A 14,581-nucleotide genomic window follows, 5' to 3' on the forward strand; every position below is an offset into this window, starting at 1 on the left:
GTCAGATATCGCCAACACAGACGAGACAGTGCTGGGATGTTCCATATAACATTCTGTCACCCGTAAAAAAAATAAGCCCATGTTGTCCTCAGGGAGCGAATGTGTGAGCCCCATGGATTGCACAGCATCTCCAGAGGTTCAGCAATCCCAATACTCAGACCCTGACTGTTACATTTTCAACTGATAATCACTGATACTGAAAAGAGCAAGATATAATTGTCATTTGATACAGGTCAGTACCACTGTCCAGTGATATAACTGGACATCAGTGGCTACTAGTTCATTAGAGATTGCACATAACAAATAGAAACAGGCTGTCATCTTCATATGATTTTAGTCTTGTGGGCTTCCATCAGTCTGATTCCACAGAATTGTTGTCATTAAAATGAGGAAGAGGAGGACAGAGCTTTCTTGGAGTATGACCTGGTAGTTTCCAACTGAGCTTGATTGTCAGCTGAGGTATTTGGACCCAGACAGTTTCACATAGAGGTCTTACCACCTTTTTAGCTCGGTGATACACAGTAGCATTAGCCACCGAGATAATATAGCAAATTTATCTGAGGCTTCAAAGGTAGCCCTCCTCCTAGTGATAATTGAGAGTATAGTGTTCTGGAGTGATAACTGTGAGTAGCACTCACTCCTCTTTCTTTTTCTCCTCTCTTTCTCAGTTACATGCATACCATCACCCTCTGACACACACACACACACACACACACACACACACACACACACACACACACTCACTCACTTCTGCTCTCTTTTTGCCTGTCCCTCTGTCTGTATCACTTTCCCCTTCCGACATGTGGTCGATATGTTTTATTAGACTTGATTTAACAGTGTGACTCCTCTACACATCCACTTTCTGATATTCATTTCGGCACATAATATCATTCCCAGCCTCTCGTGTTTGTTCATTACTTTGCTGTCTCACCATTTCAAAGTGGTGAATTACAATCTTATTACTGAGCCACGGCAACCAATCAATAGACTGCGACAGTAAACTGGCTGTGGGGACTTAATCTCATGTATCACAGTTTATTAAGCAGAAAAGATGGGATTTTCAGACGTGTTGACCCTGTGGCGACAGTAAATGTAACAGCAGCTTGCAGTGGTTGCCTGCCACGTGTAGATAAAGGAGTAAGAGAGGGACAGTGTAGCCGAAGGACTTGCGCAGGTCTGGAAAAGTATGGAATTAAATACATGCTTTTTCTCCAGACATGGAAAAGATTGGAAAATGTGAATGAAAGTCTTTTTTAAAAAGTATGGAAGTTGCATCATTTAAAAACAGATAATCAGTTTGGGAAAGATCTTGAAAAAGTTTGGTGGAATCTGTCCTGGTAACTTCTGGAAACCTTGTTTAAGTGAGAGAGGCTTTTAGTAAGGCCTGCTGCAGAGAGGGTGCTCTGTTTGTATGCTCAACATTATTTACTGGGTTTGGAGGTGACAGACTCATTCAAGGCAGCCAGGTTCTACCTGTCTTTCTCTCTCTTTTTCACACTATTTTCTGTCTTTCACACCTTTCTTTCTTTCTGCTGTTTTGCATTCAGCAGCGCTCCAGGCTCCTGAAAAATCGCAGTCTGCTTTTCCTCAGCAGGTAGCTGGAGATTCCACTTGGAATCTGGGACAAGCCTAAAAATACAAGTGTGGCAGTCTGCTGGAGAGAACAGCAAGTCTGGCAACAAAACATCACACCACCTTGGCTTAGTTTACACTTTCTGCCTCACCTACACTCCATTGAGACATTTCTCAATCAGACCAAAAATGAGAAATAAGTGCCAAAAAACCTCAACAGTCGTGACCAAGTTACGAGAATAAAAACATGATGCACCTTTAGACTCTTGAGTTTGCAGTTTGAGTTGTTCACTTGCTGGTATTTTTGGGAATTTCAGCTTTTTCAGCCAGAGCAGTGGGTGCCTTTGGTTAGTGAAATATCTCTGACCATCTTGGCTAAGATGATTTGAATGAATGGCTCAGGCACAGGTAATGAGAGCAATGTGCCATGCCAGCTGTACACCGGCAGTAAGGAACAAACAGACTCAGCAAGGCAAACTGTTGCATTAGAGAGAATATATAAATGATCAGCCAGTTTTATATACACTTTGTTTTATTTGTCTTTTTTTTATTATTCTGTGACCTTCAAACTGTTTGTTGTTTCTAACTATTACTAACAAAATGACAATTAGCCTGAAGCAGCAGTGTAGTGCAGGCTAGCAGCGTATGTCTGCTAGAGAGTGGGGGGAATATCAGGCGCTTTCATGCTCCACCACCCACTCACAGATGTTCCATTGATCTGAGCTAAAGTAAAACATTAGGTCCTCTATTTGTACACTGATTCAACAGTGACATTGCACTTCACTTACAAAATGGCTGTCGTGGAGCCAGAAAACCTTTACATGCAGCATACAGCACAGAATAATCTGTGTTTGAAAATCTTGGAGCTTTGCTGGTTTTGGCTTTGGTCTATATTATTTAAAGATGTCTGTGAGTATTTTATGTATGCACTTCAGTAAGATTTTGATGTTTTTATTTATAATATTTTCAAAGTGCCTCCTTTCAGATTATTTTTTTAGACCAAACCACACCACACATCTAAGCCACCGTACAAAACGATCTACTCTATCAGGCAACTCTCTTTTAACTCATAGTCATAAATGTGAGTAGGAATGGCATTCCCAATCGGTAAATGCACTTTTACTTGAATTTGAATCCCAGGCTATTTTAAGCTAATTAAGGTGACCTTAGCCTGCAGACAGAGGTCAAGTGAAGACACAACAACAACAGCAAAAAAAAACGGTCTCAGTCAAGGCGAAAAGATACTGGCGTGGAGGCTCTCCTCACCAGAGGCAATGCTTACATATGTGTGGTAAAGGTGTTGTATTAATACCAAAGGGCTTATGTTTCCCTAAGACCTTAACACTTTTGCTTAACACACTATTACCATAAAGACAAACTCGTTTAATTGAGTTTATTGGGTAAGACCATCTTTATTAGAATGATGAAGTGGTTGAGTAGCTTCCATTTGAATTTGAACCACAGCAACAGCCCACTAGGTTGCTTTCCATCTCTGCTTCTTGCCTTGGGGGGCCACCCAGATTGCTCTCAGTTCATTATTAGGGGACGGAGGGTGGTTAGCTTTACTCTCTCCAATACATAATGGAAAATATCAGTGCTAATTAATGGGTGTCCATTTCAGATGTTGCTTGCAGTCGCAATTCCATCTGCTGAATACTTGAACTTGAAAGCTGAGAACAGTTTAGAACCTAATCCTGCATCAATGTCCTGGGCAAGAAAGTGTTTTGCAAATGCTAATTCTGCTGTCCTTTGCTCAATCATACTATTAACGTGTTTATATTTAATACAGTATTGGTGGGTTTTAAAGCAAATTAATTGCAGGAGATTTTATGAATGGAAAGGTCTTGCTGAAGACCCATACCCCAGTGTGTATAGCATCTGACTATAAAGCTGTTTGGCATAGATCATCATGGCTTGTGAGCAGCAGGGCGGATGGCTTACCAGCTGTTTGCATTCTGCATGGAGATTGGCTTGCTTGGCCTCTGAGGTGGCTAGGACAGATGCCTGATTAGAAAAAAACACAATTTCATGCCTCATTAAAAAGACTCTAGGTGTGACTGAATCAGATGTTAATTTGTTTGGCCAAGCGATATGGTTTGAATATTGTGATCAATTTGCGTTAAATTCTGCTTCAGCAAAGGTGGTCATCGATGGAGGGACAGCAGCATTACTGTCTCTCTCGTCTGCTCTGAAAGTTAATGACCTAACTGACCTCAAACTGTAATTTATGCTCCAGCAGTAGGAAGTTTTCGACATTTTAATTTTCATCATCCATCAAATGTTTTCTGGTGTCTAATGTCTTTTGGTGTAATGTTGTCCCTGTTCCTTTTGAATATCTTTGGTGCAGTTTTGCCTGTTACTATGTCTGCATTTTTTCTGTCTGTCCTCATTTAATGTCTTAGGTGTGTACCATTAAAACATGCATTGTTCTTCCAGGTGGCGAACGTAATTGTGGAGTACATGAGCTCATCTGCATCCGAAAAGGTAAGCAGGCCATAGATGGAGCCCAGTCTGAAATGGCTGCTATCCCACTTGTGGCTATCTGTGGCCAGTAACTTGTCACCTTCAGTCATCAACTACATCAGCATAATATTCTCTCGGATATCTTCATCTTGCATACAGGGTCACCACCACGTCACATCCTCTGCTAGACCTCACTCTGTTGTTTCTCTAAGTCATGTGGAAATGTGTCAGTCCTCGTCGTTTTTATGTGTTATTTGTTTTTTCACCCTGTTTAGTGTGGACATCTTGGATAATGACTGCGGATACCAGAATGCTCATCTTGTTCAAAAGTAATTACACTAGGCGAGAATGTTGTTAATGATAATGAGATTTAGCAATTCAAGATTCAAGGGCACTGCAAACACATGTACTTAAAAATATTAGACAAAAGTAAGTAGGCAACATAAATGTAAACGTACATTGATAAACAAACTGGTTTTAACATTATCCTTTAGAATAAGTTCTAGTTCCAACAAAATGGACAAGCAGTACAACTCAACATTTGCATTTTGAGCCATATTGTGTCTTTTCTGTTGAAAAATGTAGTAAACTATACTATACTATGACTAAAAATTGAGTCACAGATTGTAAACTAAAAATATACCTGTAGTTTACGATCTGTGATGAAATCAGTATGGTGATACTGGATTTGCCTTGAAAAACATCGTTGCTGTTTTTCTGTGTATAGCTGCTAAAAAGACTAAGAAAACAGTGTGTTCTCAAGGGACTTCCGTTCTTGTGTAGACTTGTTTTTTTTTTTTTTTCTGGTAGGAACAAGCACAGTTCCAAGCCAAATTTAGGAAGCTAAGACAAATAGAGAGAAATACAGGGCTTGATGTCCTAACCTCTATGTGAAGCATTCGTCCAGTGATGAATTGCCAGGGCTCCTCCCTTCAGCTGCCCTTCTTATTCCTAGACCTCCACACAGACCAAGTCTTCCATGAGCTGATTAGCTGAGCAAAGGGAGATCATTTCCCCCGAGGCCCCATTTAACTAGTGTCACACACACTGACCTAAGCTGACAAGATACTTCCAGTGACAGCAAACAGCTGGATATGTCTACTATCAACCTCACTCTGCCAGACAGACGTTGTGTGTCCTGTTTGTTGCTGTTGACATTTTCAGCTCCGGAAATGGTGTCACGCTAATTGTACTCAATAATTGGCCCCTTTTTTTTCTAACTTGATACACCCTGATGTCTGTCATAATAAATTGTAACGACAGTCTTTTTTTAGAAGACAATTTGATGCTATAAGAATTTTCCATGACAACCGCATAAAGGCAAGATTATCCTCCCCTAGGCTAGCCTACTACTGTTTTAGAGTCTTAAATGGTGATTTCAGGTGATATCCTCATCCTACTTTTGTACTTCAGGTTACATAAAATTCCTCAGTTAAGGATATAAAATTCTTACTTGAATCAACACATAATACTTTAGAAGCCCCGAATTGTCAGCAAATCCAGTGTCCATCTGGCTTTTTACTTGTTGATGTTGTGTCTGGCTTGCGAAAGCAGCTTTAACATGGTTTCAGACTAATGGTGGCATTTGGCTTTTATCTGCCACTTACTCCTGCCTGGTAATAATATCAATTAAAGCCCACATTGTCATGTTAATGCACAGGTTGTCTGCTACTCTCAGGCTCTTTGTGGAAATGAGTCACTTTTTACTATGAGTCACGTTGCTCTGAGTTCCATGGTCAGCAAAGTTGTGGTGATTTGGAGCAGGTTTTTTGACAGAGGTTGTGTGTTCATCTACTCGGGCGACGGTTTCGATCATAATGTGCTTTTTCGTGTGCGGAGCGGCTTTGCGGTGAGGGCTCGGTGGTGCCGGTGGGATGCGTGGGACCCGGAGAGGGCTTATGCTGCGTCTTCGTGTGGGTGTCTGCGCTGGCGTGCAATTTGGAAATGGTCAGAGCTTTTTGATGTGCATGTTACCATGCCAACCGAAACAGGCCGAGATGAGAGGGACGGCAGGAGGCAATCATACAATTCAGAATAATTTTATACATCTGCACCAATGCACCTGTGCTTTGGTGAAAGACAGAGATATACATTTTTAGTACAGTACATACAATAGCATATACTGCTATTTGTGATAGATAAATTTGTTATATGTGGTTGAATGTGTTTGGTTCTATGAATGTGCTGGTTCTATGATTCCAGATCCTCCAGAGGTAAAAATTATACTGGCACAATACTACAGTTACAAATTACAGCCCTGTTTCAGTTTCACTCCAGAACAGTCAGAATGTAAGTATCAGGCTCTATAGCAGGTTCAAAAACAATATTGTGAACATAACCGGAACATCATTATGATATGCAAGGCAGCATTAAAGATGTAAAATAACAAGCTAACATGGAGAGAAAGCAGAATAAATCTCATGTTGGTAGTGAGATCACCCAAATCTATCAAAGCTAAAAGTAATTTTTTGCTGCTGTGCTAGAAATATGCTAGGCCATGTTTTAGGGCATAGCCCTCAGCCATTAATCTGCACACCCTGTGGGCAGAGCGACTTTGGGAACCCTTTTTCCCTATCTCTTCCTGTACCTGGCCTGCTTGAGAAACTAGCCCTGTTGCAGGGCACAGCTGTTTTTCACTTCTCGGATGATCTTCCCCGTCCCAGATTGCGTTCTGGCCGGGGTAAGCGAGTGTGAGTCTGATGACCTGGATTCATCCGATGCAGTACAGTACATTAGGCCGGCGCTACTGCGCCTCAGCTGCCAGAGCCCTCACAGAACCCCAAGCTGAGCCCCTACAGAAGTCCCAGATGCACACTGCAGGGCCCCAGCATTTGGGACGCAGAGAAAGAAGTGCTAAAAGTTCTCTTATTAGTCAAGCTGTAGTATGTAGATACTGTAAGACAATACACATCTCTACCTTACATTTTCACAGCTGATGTTTATGGATACTGTAGGTAAGGTGTTGTGGTATATTGAAATAAAAATCCTGATTATGAGAAAACAATAAAATAGGATATCACTTTATAGGCAGAATTCAAATTTCATTCTCTATTACTTCTCTACACATGCTGTTTACACACTCTACTGAACATGTGGAAGTGTGAATCTTCTCTGGCAAAATGCTGATCTTCAATGTCTGACCAGTTCATCATGTCCACATGCCCATTTGTTCTTCCAAAGCCATTATGGATATCTGTCTGTACACTATGACCGTCTTTACCCCATAGGTCTGGAGTATTCGTCTGAAACCCCCGTCAAGAATGATAGAAAGCGATATGAAGCCCCTTTGTTGGATCAATAAGATCCAGCCCCTACTGACAGCTTTGATGTATGGCATTCTTTGTTTTTATCCTTGTGAGATATTTAGCTTGTTAAGGAGGTTGCTGTCTGTCAGGAAATGCAATTTATCTCGGCAAAGTCAATGTTTGGCCAACTGAGTGCATCCACTGACATTATATCTCCAATCTGAGCAATTGTTCTTTGTTGTTATTGATGATGACACAGTTACTGTACGGTTGACAAATGACTCTCAGAATGCAATACCTGTATAGAGGCCTAGGATGCACCCAGTGAAGTATGTATACTGGTTTCAGCCAATTTTATACTGTTGAATGAATAATAATCCACAGCCACTGCTAACAGTATAGCTATGAGCCTTTTGCTTCTGTCTCAGACAGAGGAGCATGGCTGTGCTATTAATTAAAACTGCTCCATTTCCTAAAAATAAATATATAGTCCAGAGATCAACAAGGGCAGTAGGTATGTGTGTCTGGGTCTAGCAAAGCCAGTGTCTGGTGGCATTTCTACCACTCTGTCTACCTCATTACTTTTTCATCCATCCAAATAAAAAAATCCTCTACCAATTACTGAATTACATGAAAAACGCAGCGACACATACTAAACAGCCTCTTTGAAAGAGAGCAATGTGCAAAAGAGAGTGAGAAATGGCCAGGGTGTAAGAGAGGGGGCAGCTAAACAGATGGTGTACCAGGAATGCATTACCATCACATTGATCACATCTTCTTTGCAAATGCCCACGAGGAAATCAATTACAGGGCCTCAGAATAGCCGGGTAGCTGAGGAGGGGCCCTGTGATATAATTGGGATTGTTATTTATTTGTTTGTTTATGTGTGATCCTTGTGTCATCGGTGAGATCAAAGACTAGCTGTTGTGGCCTGTCAGGTGTCTGTAGACATAACAACCAGCTGAAGGGGGGAGGCTCCTGTTGGAGCTGTGACTCTGGCCAAACTGGCCCTAATGAGAGGTCCATTACAGACATGAAAGTTTAATTACATGTGAAATGGACACGGCGCTGCAGCAGATCTCTTTACTGAACACTCATTCCATTGTGGTCTCTCAGTGACCACAAGCCATTTGTGGAAAGAGCTCAACTTTATACAGCCCTGAGTGGCACACTGAAGAGCTTAATGCCCCTGATAGCCTATAACATGTCCAGTGCCAACGTGATGTTCTGCCCTGGGCACTGCTATCATTCAGATGACATTTTATATAGGTGATGATTCATTAGTTTTGAGGTTTTAATGAATACTTTTTCTATAGATAAATGTTGATGAGATGGCATATGAGATTTACAGCTATAACAAGATAGCATAGTAGCATAGTTTGGTTTGGATAAGAAAAATAGTGTTACTACAAGTCAGAGCTGTCTAACACCTACATAGCCATTCCACAGGGGCAACAGAGCTGTTGGCATTGCATAACATTTGTAGCATTTGTAGGTGCTACTGGTGAGCAAGCTACAGACTGGATTTAGTCTGTAAGAAAGCTTGACCACAAACAGGTGCATTACCATTTATTACAGAAATGTAACTTGTATGCATTTTGGAATTGTTATGTTTGTGTAATTTCTAATTCAGTTCCTGATTTGGATTCAGCATACAGTTTAGCTGTATTATTATTTTCCAACAGCCTTCAACACTCAAATGTCAATGTGTGTGTGTGTGTGAGAGAGAGAGAGAGAGAAAGCATTAGTAAGTGGTGTGTGTGTGTGTGTGTGTGTGTGTGTGTGTGTGTGTGTGTGTATTCTTTTTGGTTTGACACTTAAAATAAGTCCAATGCGGCATAATTCTAAAACAGAACTTAAACTCTGAGATCAGAGCAGACCTTTGTGTGCCTCTGTGTGCTTATACTCAGCTTAGTACTCTAAATAAAGTGTGCTTGACCTTTGTGTCACTTCCAGATGAGATTAGAAAGCAAACAGTGGCTTCCCCTATCAGGATCAATGTCTTACACACCACAAGTACTACCACTGTATGCATGGGTGTGTGCGTATGTGCATATGCATGTGTGTGTGTTGGGGAGGGGGAGGATGAGAGAGAGAGAGATAAAGATGTGTATTCTTAACAGCTCAGCTTGTGGAGTCGTAATAGAGTTTTAATTTTGCTTACTGGGTAAAGGTATCTGTGAAGGTTCTCTTTTTTTACCTTCCGTGGTGCAGTGGAACCCTGAGCTCATCCCATGTTTAATTAAGAGGCTGAGAGCTGCAGCTGGTTTAGGATGTGCCACATTTGGAGTTCACTCGCACGCATTCCTCCTCACCTCATGGGGCGCTTCGCACCACAACGCAGGGTGTGCAGCCTTTAAATGTCAGCCATCATTAGATGCACTCCGAGGACATGGATGAGATGCGCCATGCCATGTCTCAGTTAAAAATATCTACAGTGAGGACAAACACGTAGAATCTTCAGAGCAGACAAGACATGGCTTTTGAAACCCAGTGCTCTGTTCTATGTTGCTACCTTCCATAGTGCTGAAGTGTTTCATCTTTTGAAGGCTACAATTACTTCAAAGGAAGAGGAGGGTATTAACTGAGTCTTGTTGGCTCATTGTATTTAATTAAAATGGCTAATTTGTCTTTATTTTCTGGGTTGTGTTGGAGGACATTTCCTGTCAGCTGACATAGGGAGAAGCACTGGCGTTTGCCAAATTGATTTATCCATTCACTGATATCTCTGCTCGGATAGGCAAGATCCTGTTTAATAAACACAGCCATGGCAGAAGTCACTGTGCTGCCAAAATCTGATAGGCCTACTTAATCTACATTATTAATGGCACGCAAAGCCTGATTTTTTCTGCTTAGCTTTTTACTTTTGTTCTAAAAGGAGCATGTGCATTCAACTGCAGTCTTTGTTTATGGGATAGAATGTCTCTCTGGGAGCTTAGTGGGAACCAGTGTTGTGCGGATTGCCCGCGGACTGCTGCGGTCAGAATTGCTTTTCAAAGATATCATTAGCTAAAAGACTTCAATTGATGCAGCATGAACTTGTCATGTTATGTTCTATGCACATATTGTTAGGTTATGTTCTGTGCACTTCTTGCGAAGCCATGTTAAAAAAGTATGCCACAGCCACATAACAGGCACGACCAACATGAAACATGACTACTCACAAATTTGGGGCAGCCGTGGCCCACTGGTTAGCACTCTGAACTTGTAACCGGAGGGTTGCCGGTTCGAGCCCCGACCAGTGGGCCGCGGCTGAAGTGCCCTTGAGCAAGGCACCTAACCCCTCACTGCTCCCCGAGCGCCGCCGTTGTAGCAGGCAGCTCACTGCGCCGGGATTAGTGTGTGCTTCACCTCACTGTGTGTTCATTGTGTGCTGTTTGTGTTTCACTAATTCACCGATTGGGTTAAAAGCAGAGACCAAATTTCCCTCACAGGATCAAAAAAGTATATATACTATACTTATATATAAATGCGGCACTGTGAGCTAAACCCTCCCAGCCTAACCAGTAACTTTAATTACCAGACCTCAAGCAAGCAATAGATTGTTTTCTATTATGCGCACTGACCTGGAACAGCTTTTATTGGGCTAGCTAGGCACAAGACCTAATGGCAAGTCGCTCAGTAAAATAATCCTGCTTCTTTACCACCTACCCTACCGGTATTTTATGATCCCACACAGGCCAGTTCCAGTTCCAGTTCCTCTAATGTTAACCTTTTGACAAGCAATTTCACAAAAAGTTTCACAAATAAATGTGTTTGTTTTACAGACAAGGCCTACCGTCATGCAGCTTATATAGGCTGAAGTGCAGTGAAGAGTCTGGTAATTATGGTAGGCCAATTTGGAGTTAAATTAAACAGGGAATTCTCTGTCGCTCCTCGTACTGTAGCCTAATGGTAGGCTACAGTGTGTATGGCCTTACACCTGCAGGTACTGCAGATGTGATTAAGGAGGGCTTTCTGTTCCTGTTTAAAAGTTTTACATAGCTTAATAAGTAGGCTATACACTGCATGTTAGGCTACATTAACCAAAAGCGCACATTTTGTAAATAAGCAGGTCGGATCGCGAGTATCTTTTTCTCTTATTTAAATTTGCGGTTCGAGTTGTGGTCAGGTTGATATGGGACGAGTGCGGGCCGCTTGTGACCGGACCCGTGCACCACTGATGGGCACGTGGACATATGGCAAACACAAGGTCTGCTGTGGATCCTGCCTTTCTGCTCTTATTGAGTTTGTTAAAATAAAAACATTGAAATAAAAATAAAATGTGCATCTTGTCAGTGAGATCTCATTGTCCCTACACCAGATTAGTCGGTCATCTTTCAGCATTGAGAGTTATGGAGCTCTCTCTTGTGTTCCTTTTATGGTGCTCTGTTAAGATTCATTTAGAACACTTTTATGGTGACATTGCTGTAGACCTCACAGGGCAGCTTTTGTCTTGTTATTATAAAGGACATAATTGATATATTTAATTACAGTGCTGCAGCCTTTATCACATTAGTAATAGTCCAAAAGGGAAAACATCAGCCCTACATCAACACCAACATTTATTTTTTTATTTAAGTATTTAGTATTTATGACTTTTAATGATGCCTGCAGAACTGTAGGCCTTTCAGGTTAAGCACAAATAAACAGGGATCTCAGCATCATGTCACTGTCTCATCAAAAGACCTTGTCCACGGTGGAGATGCAGTCATAAAATGTAGGTGTGCAACACACATGTGCACCAAGTGTAAAACTATAACTAACCGCATAGCGGTACAAAAAATGATCGCCGCTCAGTCCTGTACATCCGTTCCGCGAAAATAAATCACACTTCAATTTGTCTCCATATTTACCCCATTCCCCACTCTTGAAACTTTTGTGTATGCTTGTTTGGCATGCATGAGTGTGTGTGTGCGGCTGCACAGAAAGTAGCCTACTGGTGCTGAAAAGGTGAATAGATTGTAGAATTCACCCCTTGCAGACACGTGACTTAAGTCACGTGACGGCTCCATGCTGGACGGCAAATTACATTATGTCATAAAGATTATGATGAACTGAACACCATTACTATAACATCTTTGTAGTTCAATGTATTGCTGTTTGGGGTCTGATAGTCAAAGAAGATGCCAGTGGTGTTGTTAGATGAAATGGGTCATGATCGCAAATGTAAAGTTATTAAAACTGGTGGTAACAGCAAGGGGAGATAACGTTATGTTAGGCTACTGTAATTAACATTATGGTAAATGAACACCCATAAGTATTTCTGGACTAAAATATTGCAAAGCGATTTCGTTACTTTATTTGTCTTGCTTTTATCAGTTGTAACATAGTCAAAACGTTAAGAATGTCATATCAGAACATGAAATAATAACTAGCTGCCACACTTAGAAGCTAGCTATTCTAGCTATGATAACGTTTATCGTAGCTCATAGTGCTAGGGCTAATGTAACTCGTCTGTTTGTACGTTGCCCAGCGAATAAACTTACTTACATGTCTTAAGTTAAAGAATTGAAAGAAATAGGAAATTAAAAAAAACTAGAACGGTATTATCTGTTTACATTCAGATCTTGCCAAAGACTTTGCCTAAGTGCTATCTGCCGTCCTGTACAGAGTCTATGGTTGCTATAGCAACCGCTGCTGTGCTTCATACACTGAGGAGATAAGCATGCAATTGTGGTTGAAATACTCCCGAAACACAAAGAAAACAAACCAAAATATATCTATGCAAGAACATGGGATGTTGTTGTATTCCAAACAATAAGCCAACAGTCGTGGAAGGGCATTACTACGGTGAAATCTCACTATAATCTCCTAGCTGTGCGATATGTCCCATTACAACCCATTGATTTGATTTGTGTTCTTGCCGTCCACTAGGCTATTTTGCTGTGGCGCGAACAAAACGTGACGTCACTTGCAAGGGGTGAATAGCCAAAGAAGATGTAGCATTGTTATAAAACCTTTAAAATCTCTAAACAATTCATCCATTGCAACTGGATTGATGAAAGGTCACTTACACCTGTAGGCTACATTGTATTTGGGAAAAGCAAAAGGTATCAGCATAATGTTATTTATTTATTAATAAACAAAAACATCTGTCAGTTCCATGCTGTTTTCAACAGCTCAAAAACAAAGGTCATTTTGGATGGATGGATTTTTTGTGAATGTTTCTTCTTCTACATAAGAGTTTAGTTCATGTAATACTTTATTGTCAATGCACAAATTAAGTAACAGTAGTCTGAAACGTTATTGTTAATGCACAAATTAAGTAACAGTAGTCTGAAACGAAATGCTGTTTTACATCTAACCAGTGGTGCAAATAACAGACATGTCCAAATGGGCCTTGATGAAATGCGTCGCTAGACTGTTCATACACATTTTAAGGGGCCAAAGTTGAAGAGCTGTTGTCCGTTATTGTTCGTGCAAATATAGGCTGATTCATGTTCTCTTGCATTGTGTAACTGAGGTCCATGGCTAGTCTGGCTTTCACCAGACCAAGCTCAATCTTTTAAGAAATCAAAAAATAAATAGCGGGCATATCAGGCTGGGTTCACCCAGCCTAGTCCATAGGCACCCGATATTGTTTAATTTTCCGATTGAGATATCCACGCTCTGGCTATTCTAAATGCAAAAATGCATCAGGGAGTTATGACAAAACTGTAACTAACAAACTAGATCCTAATAGAAAGCTGTTAGCTTCCCTAAGCTACAGGTAGGCTTATAAGGTAGGCCTATTTACAACATAAATTGTCAATAGGCTATGCTGGCGACACAAATAAAATCTCCATTGGAAACCAATGGCTTACGCCTTACAGTATCAAGCGGACTTAAACTGCCATACCGTGGCGAAAAGTTGTAATAAAATTCACGCAGCTCCATGAGTCAAGGAAAGCGCGAATGAAGTAGCCACTTCTAAATGGGACCCACTACACAGTAGCTTAAGGTTTGTTGCTAAAGCAGCCATAATGAAATGAAGGTGTCATTGTTTGGATACTTCACACACACGTGCTTTTTAATTTCACAGACTACAACTACCAAGCTGGAATCAAAGCACATCAATTCCCCTCTCACACCCTGCACGCACTTAATAAACAAGCGTCTCAGTCTCACGCATGTATAGGCAAAACTGTCTCAGACCAGTGTAACGTTGTAATGGTAAATCTTCCATTGCACAGAATGATTTTTGTAGCACGTGCAACAAATGACAGTCGAAAGATACAATTACAGTGCTGCTATCAATTTGCTTGGTATAACCGCATTTATAGTTTTCTACAAATGCAATCAATCAAATTGGCCTCCATCACTCAACCAACGCTAACGGT

The 14,581-nt window shown here is 41.1% G+C and overlaps 1 protein-coding gene across 7 annotated transcripts in view; it reads left to right on the forward strand.

The window, feature by feature from the left end:
* Nucleotides 1-4,016: 4,016 nt before the first annotated feature.
* Nucleotides 4,017-14,581, forward strand: part of syt14a (synaptotagmin XIVa) — a 39,773-nt gene continuing 29,208 nt past the window's right edge. For 6 of the 7 annotated variants that reach the window (XM_042073103.1, XM_042073105.1, XM_042073104.1 and 3 more), the window contains exon 1: nt 4,178-4,364. In XM_042073103.1, the coding sequence (XP_041929037.1) occupies nt 4,250-4,364 (115 nt within the window). In that variant the 5' untranslated portion in view covers nt 4,178-4,249. Of the gene's footprint in view, nt 4,057-4,177; nt 4,365-14,581 lie in introns of those variants that run through there. The other variant, XM_042073106.1, reaches the window with a different exon arrangement.

Source organism: Alosa sapidissima, chromosome 19 (genome assembly GCF_018492685.1).
Source record: "Alosa sapidissima isolate fAloSap1 chromosome 19, fAloSap1.pri, whole genome shotgun sequence".
In the NCBI taxonomy this organism is placed as follows: Eukaryota; Metazoa; Chordata; class Actinopteri; order Clupeiformes; family Clupeidae; genus Alosa; species Alosa sapidissima.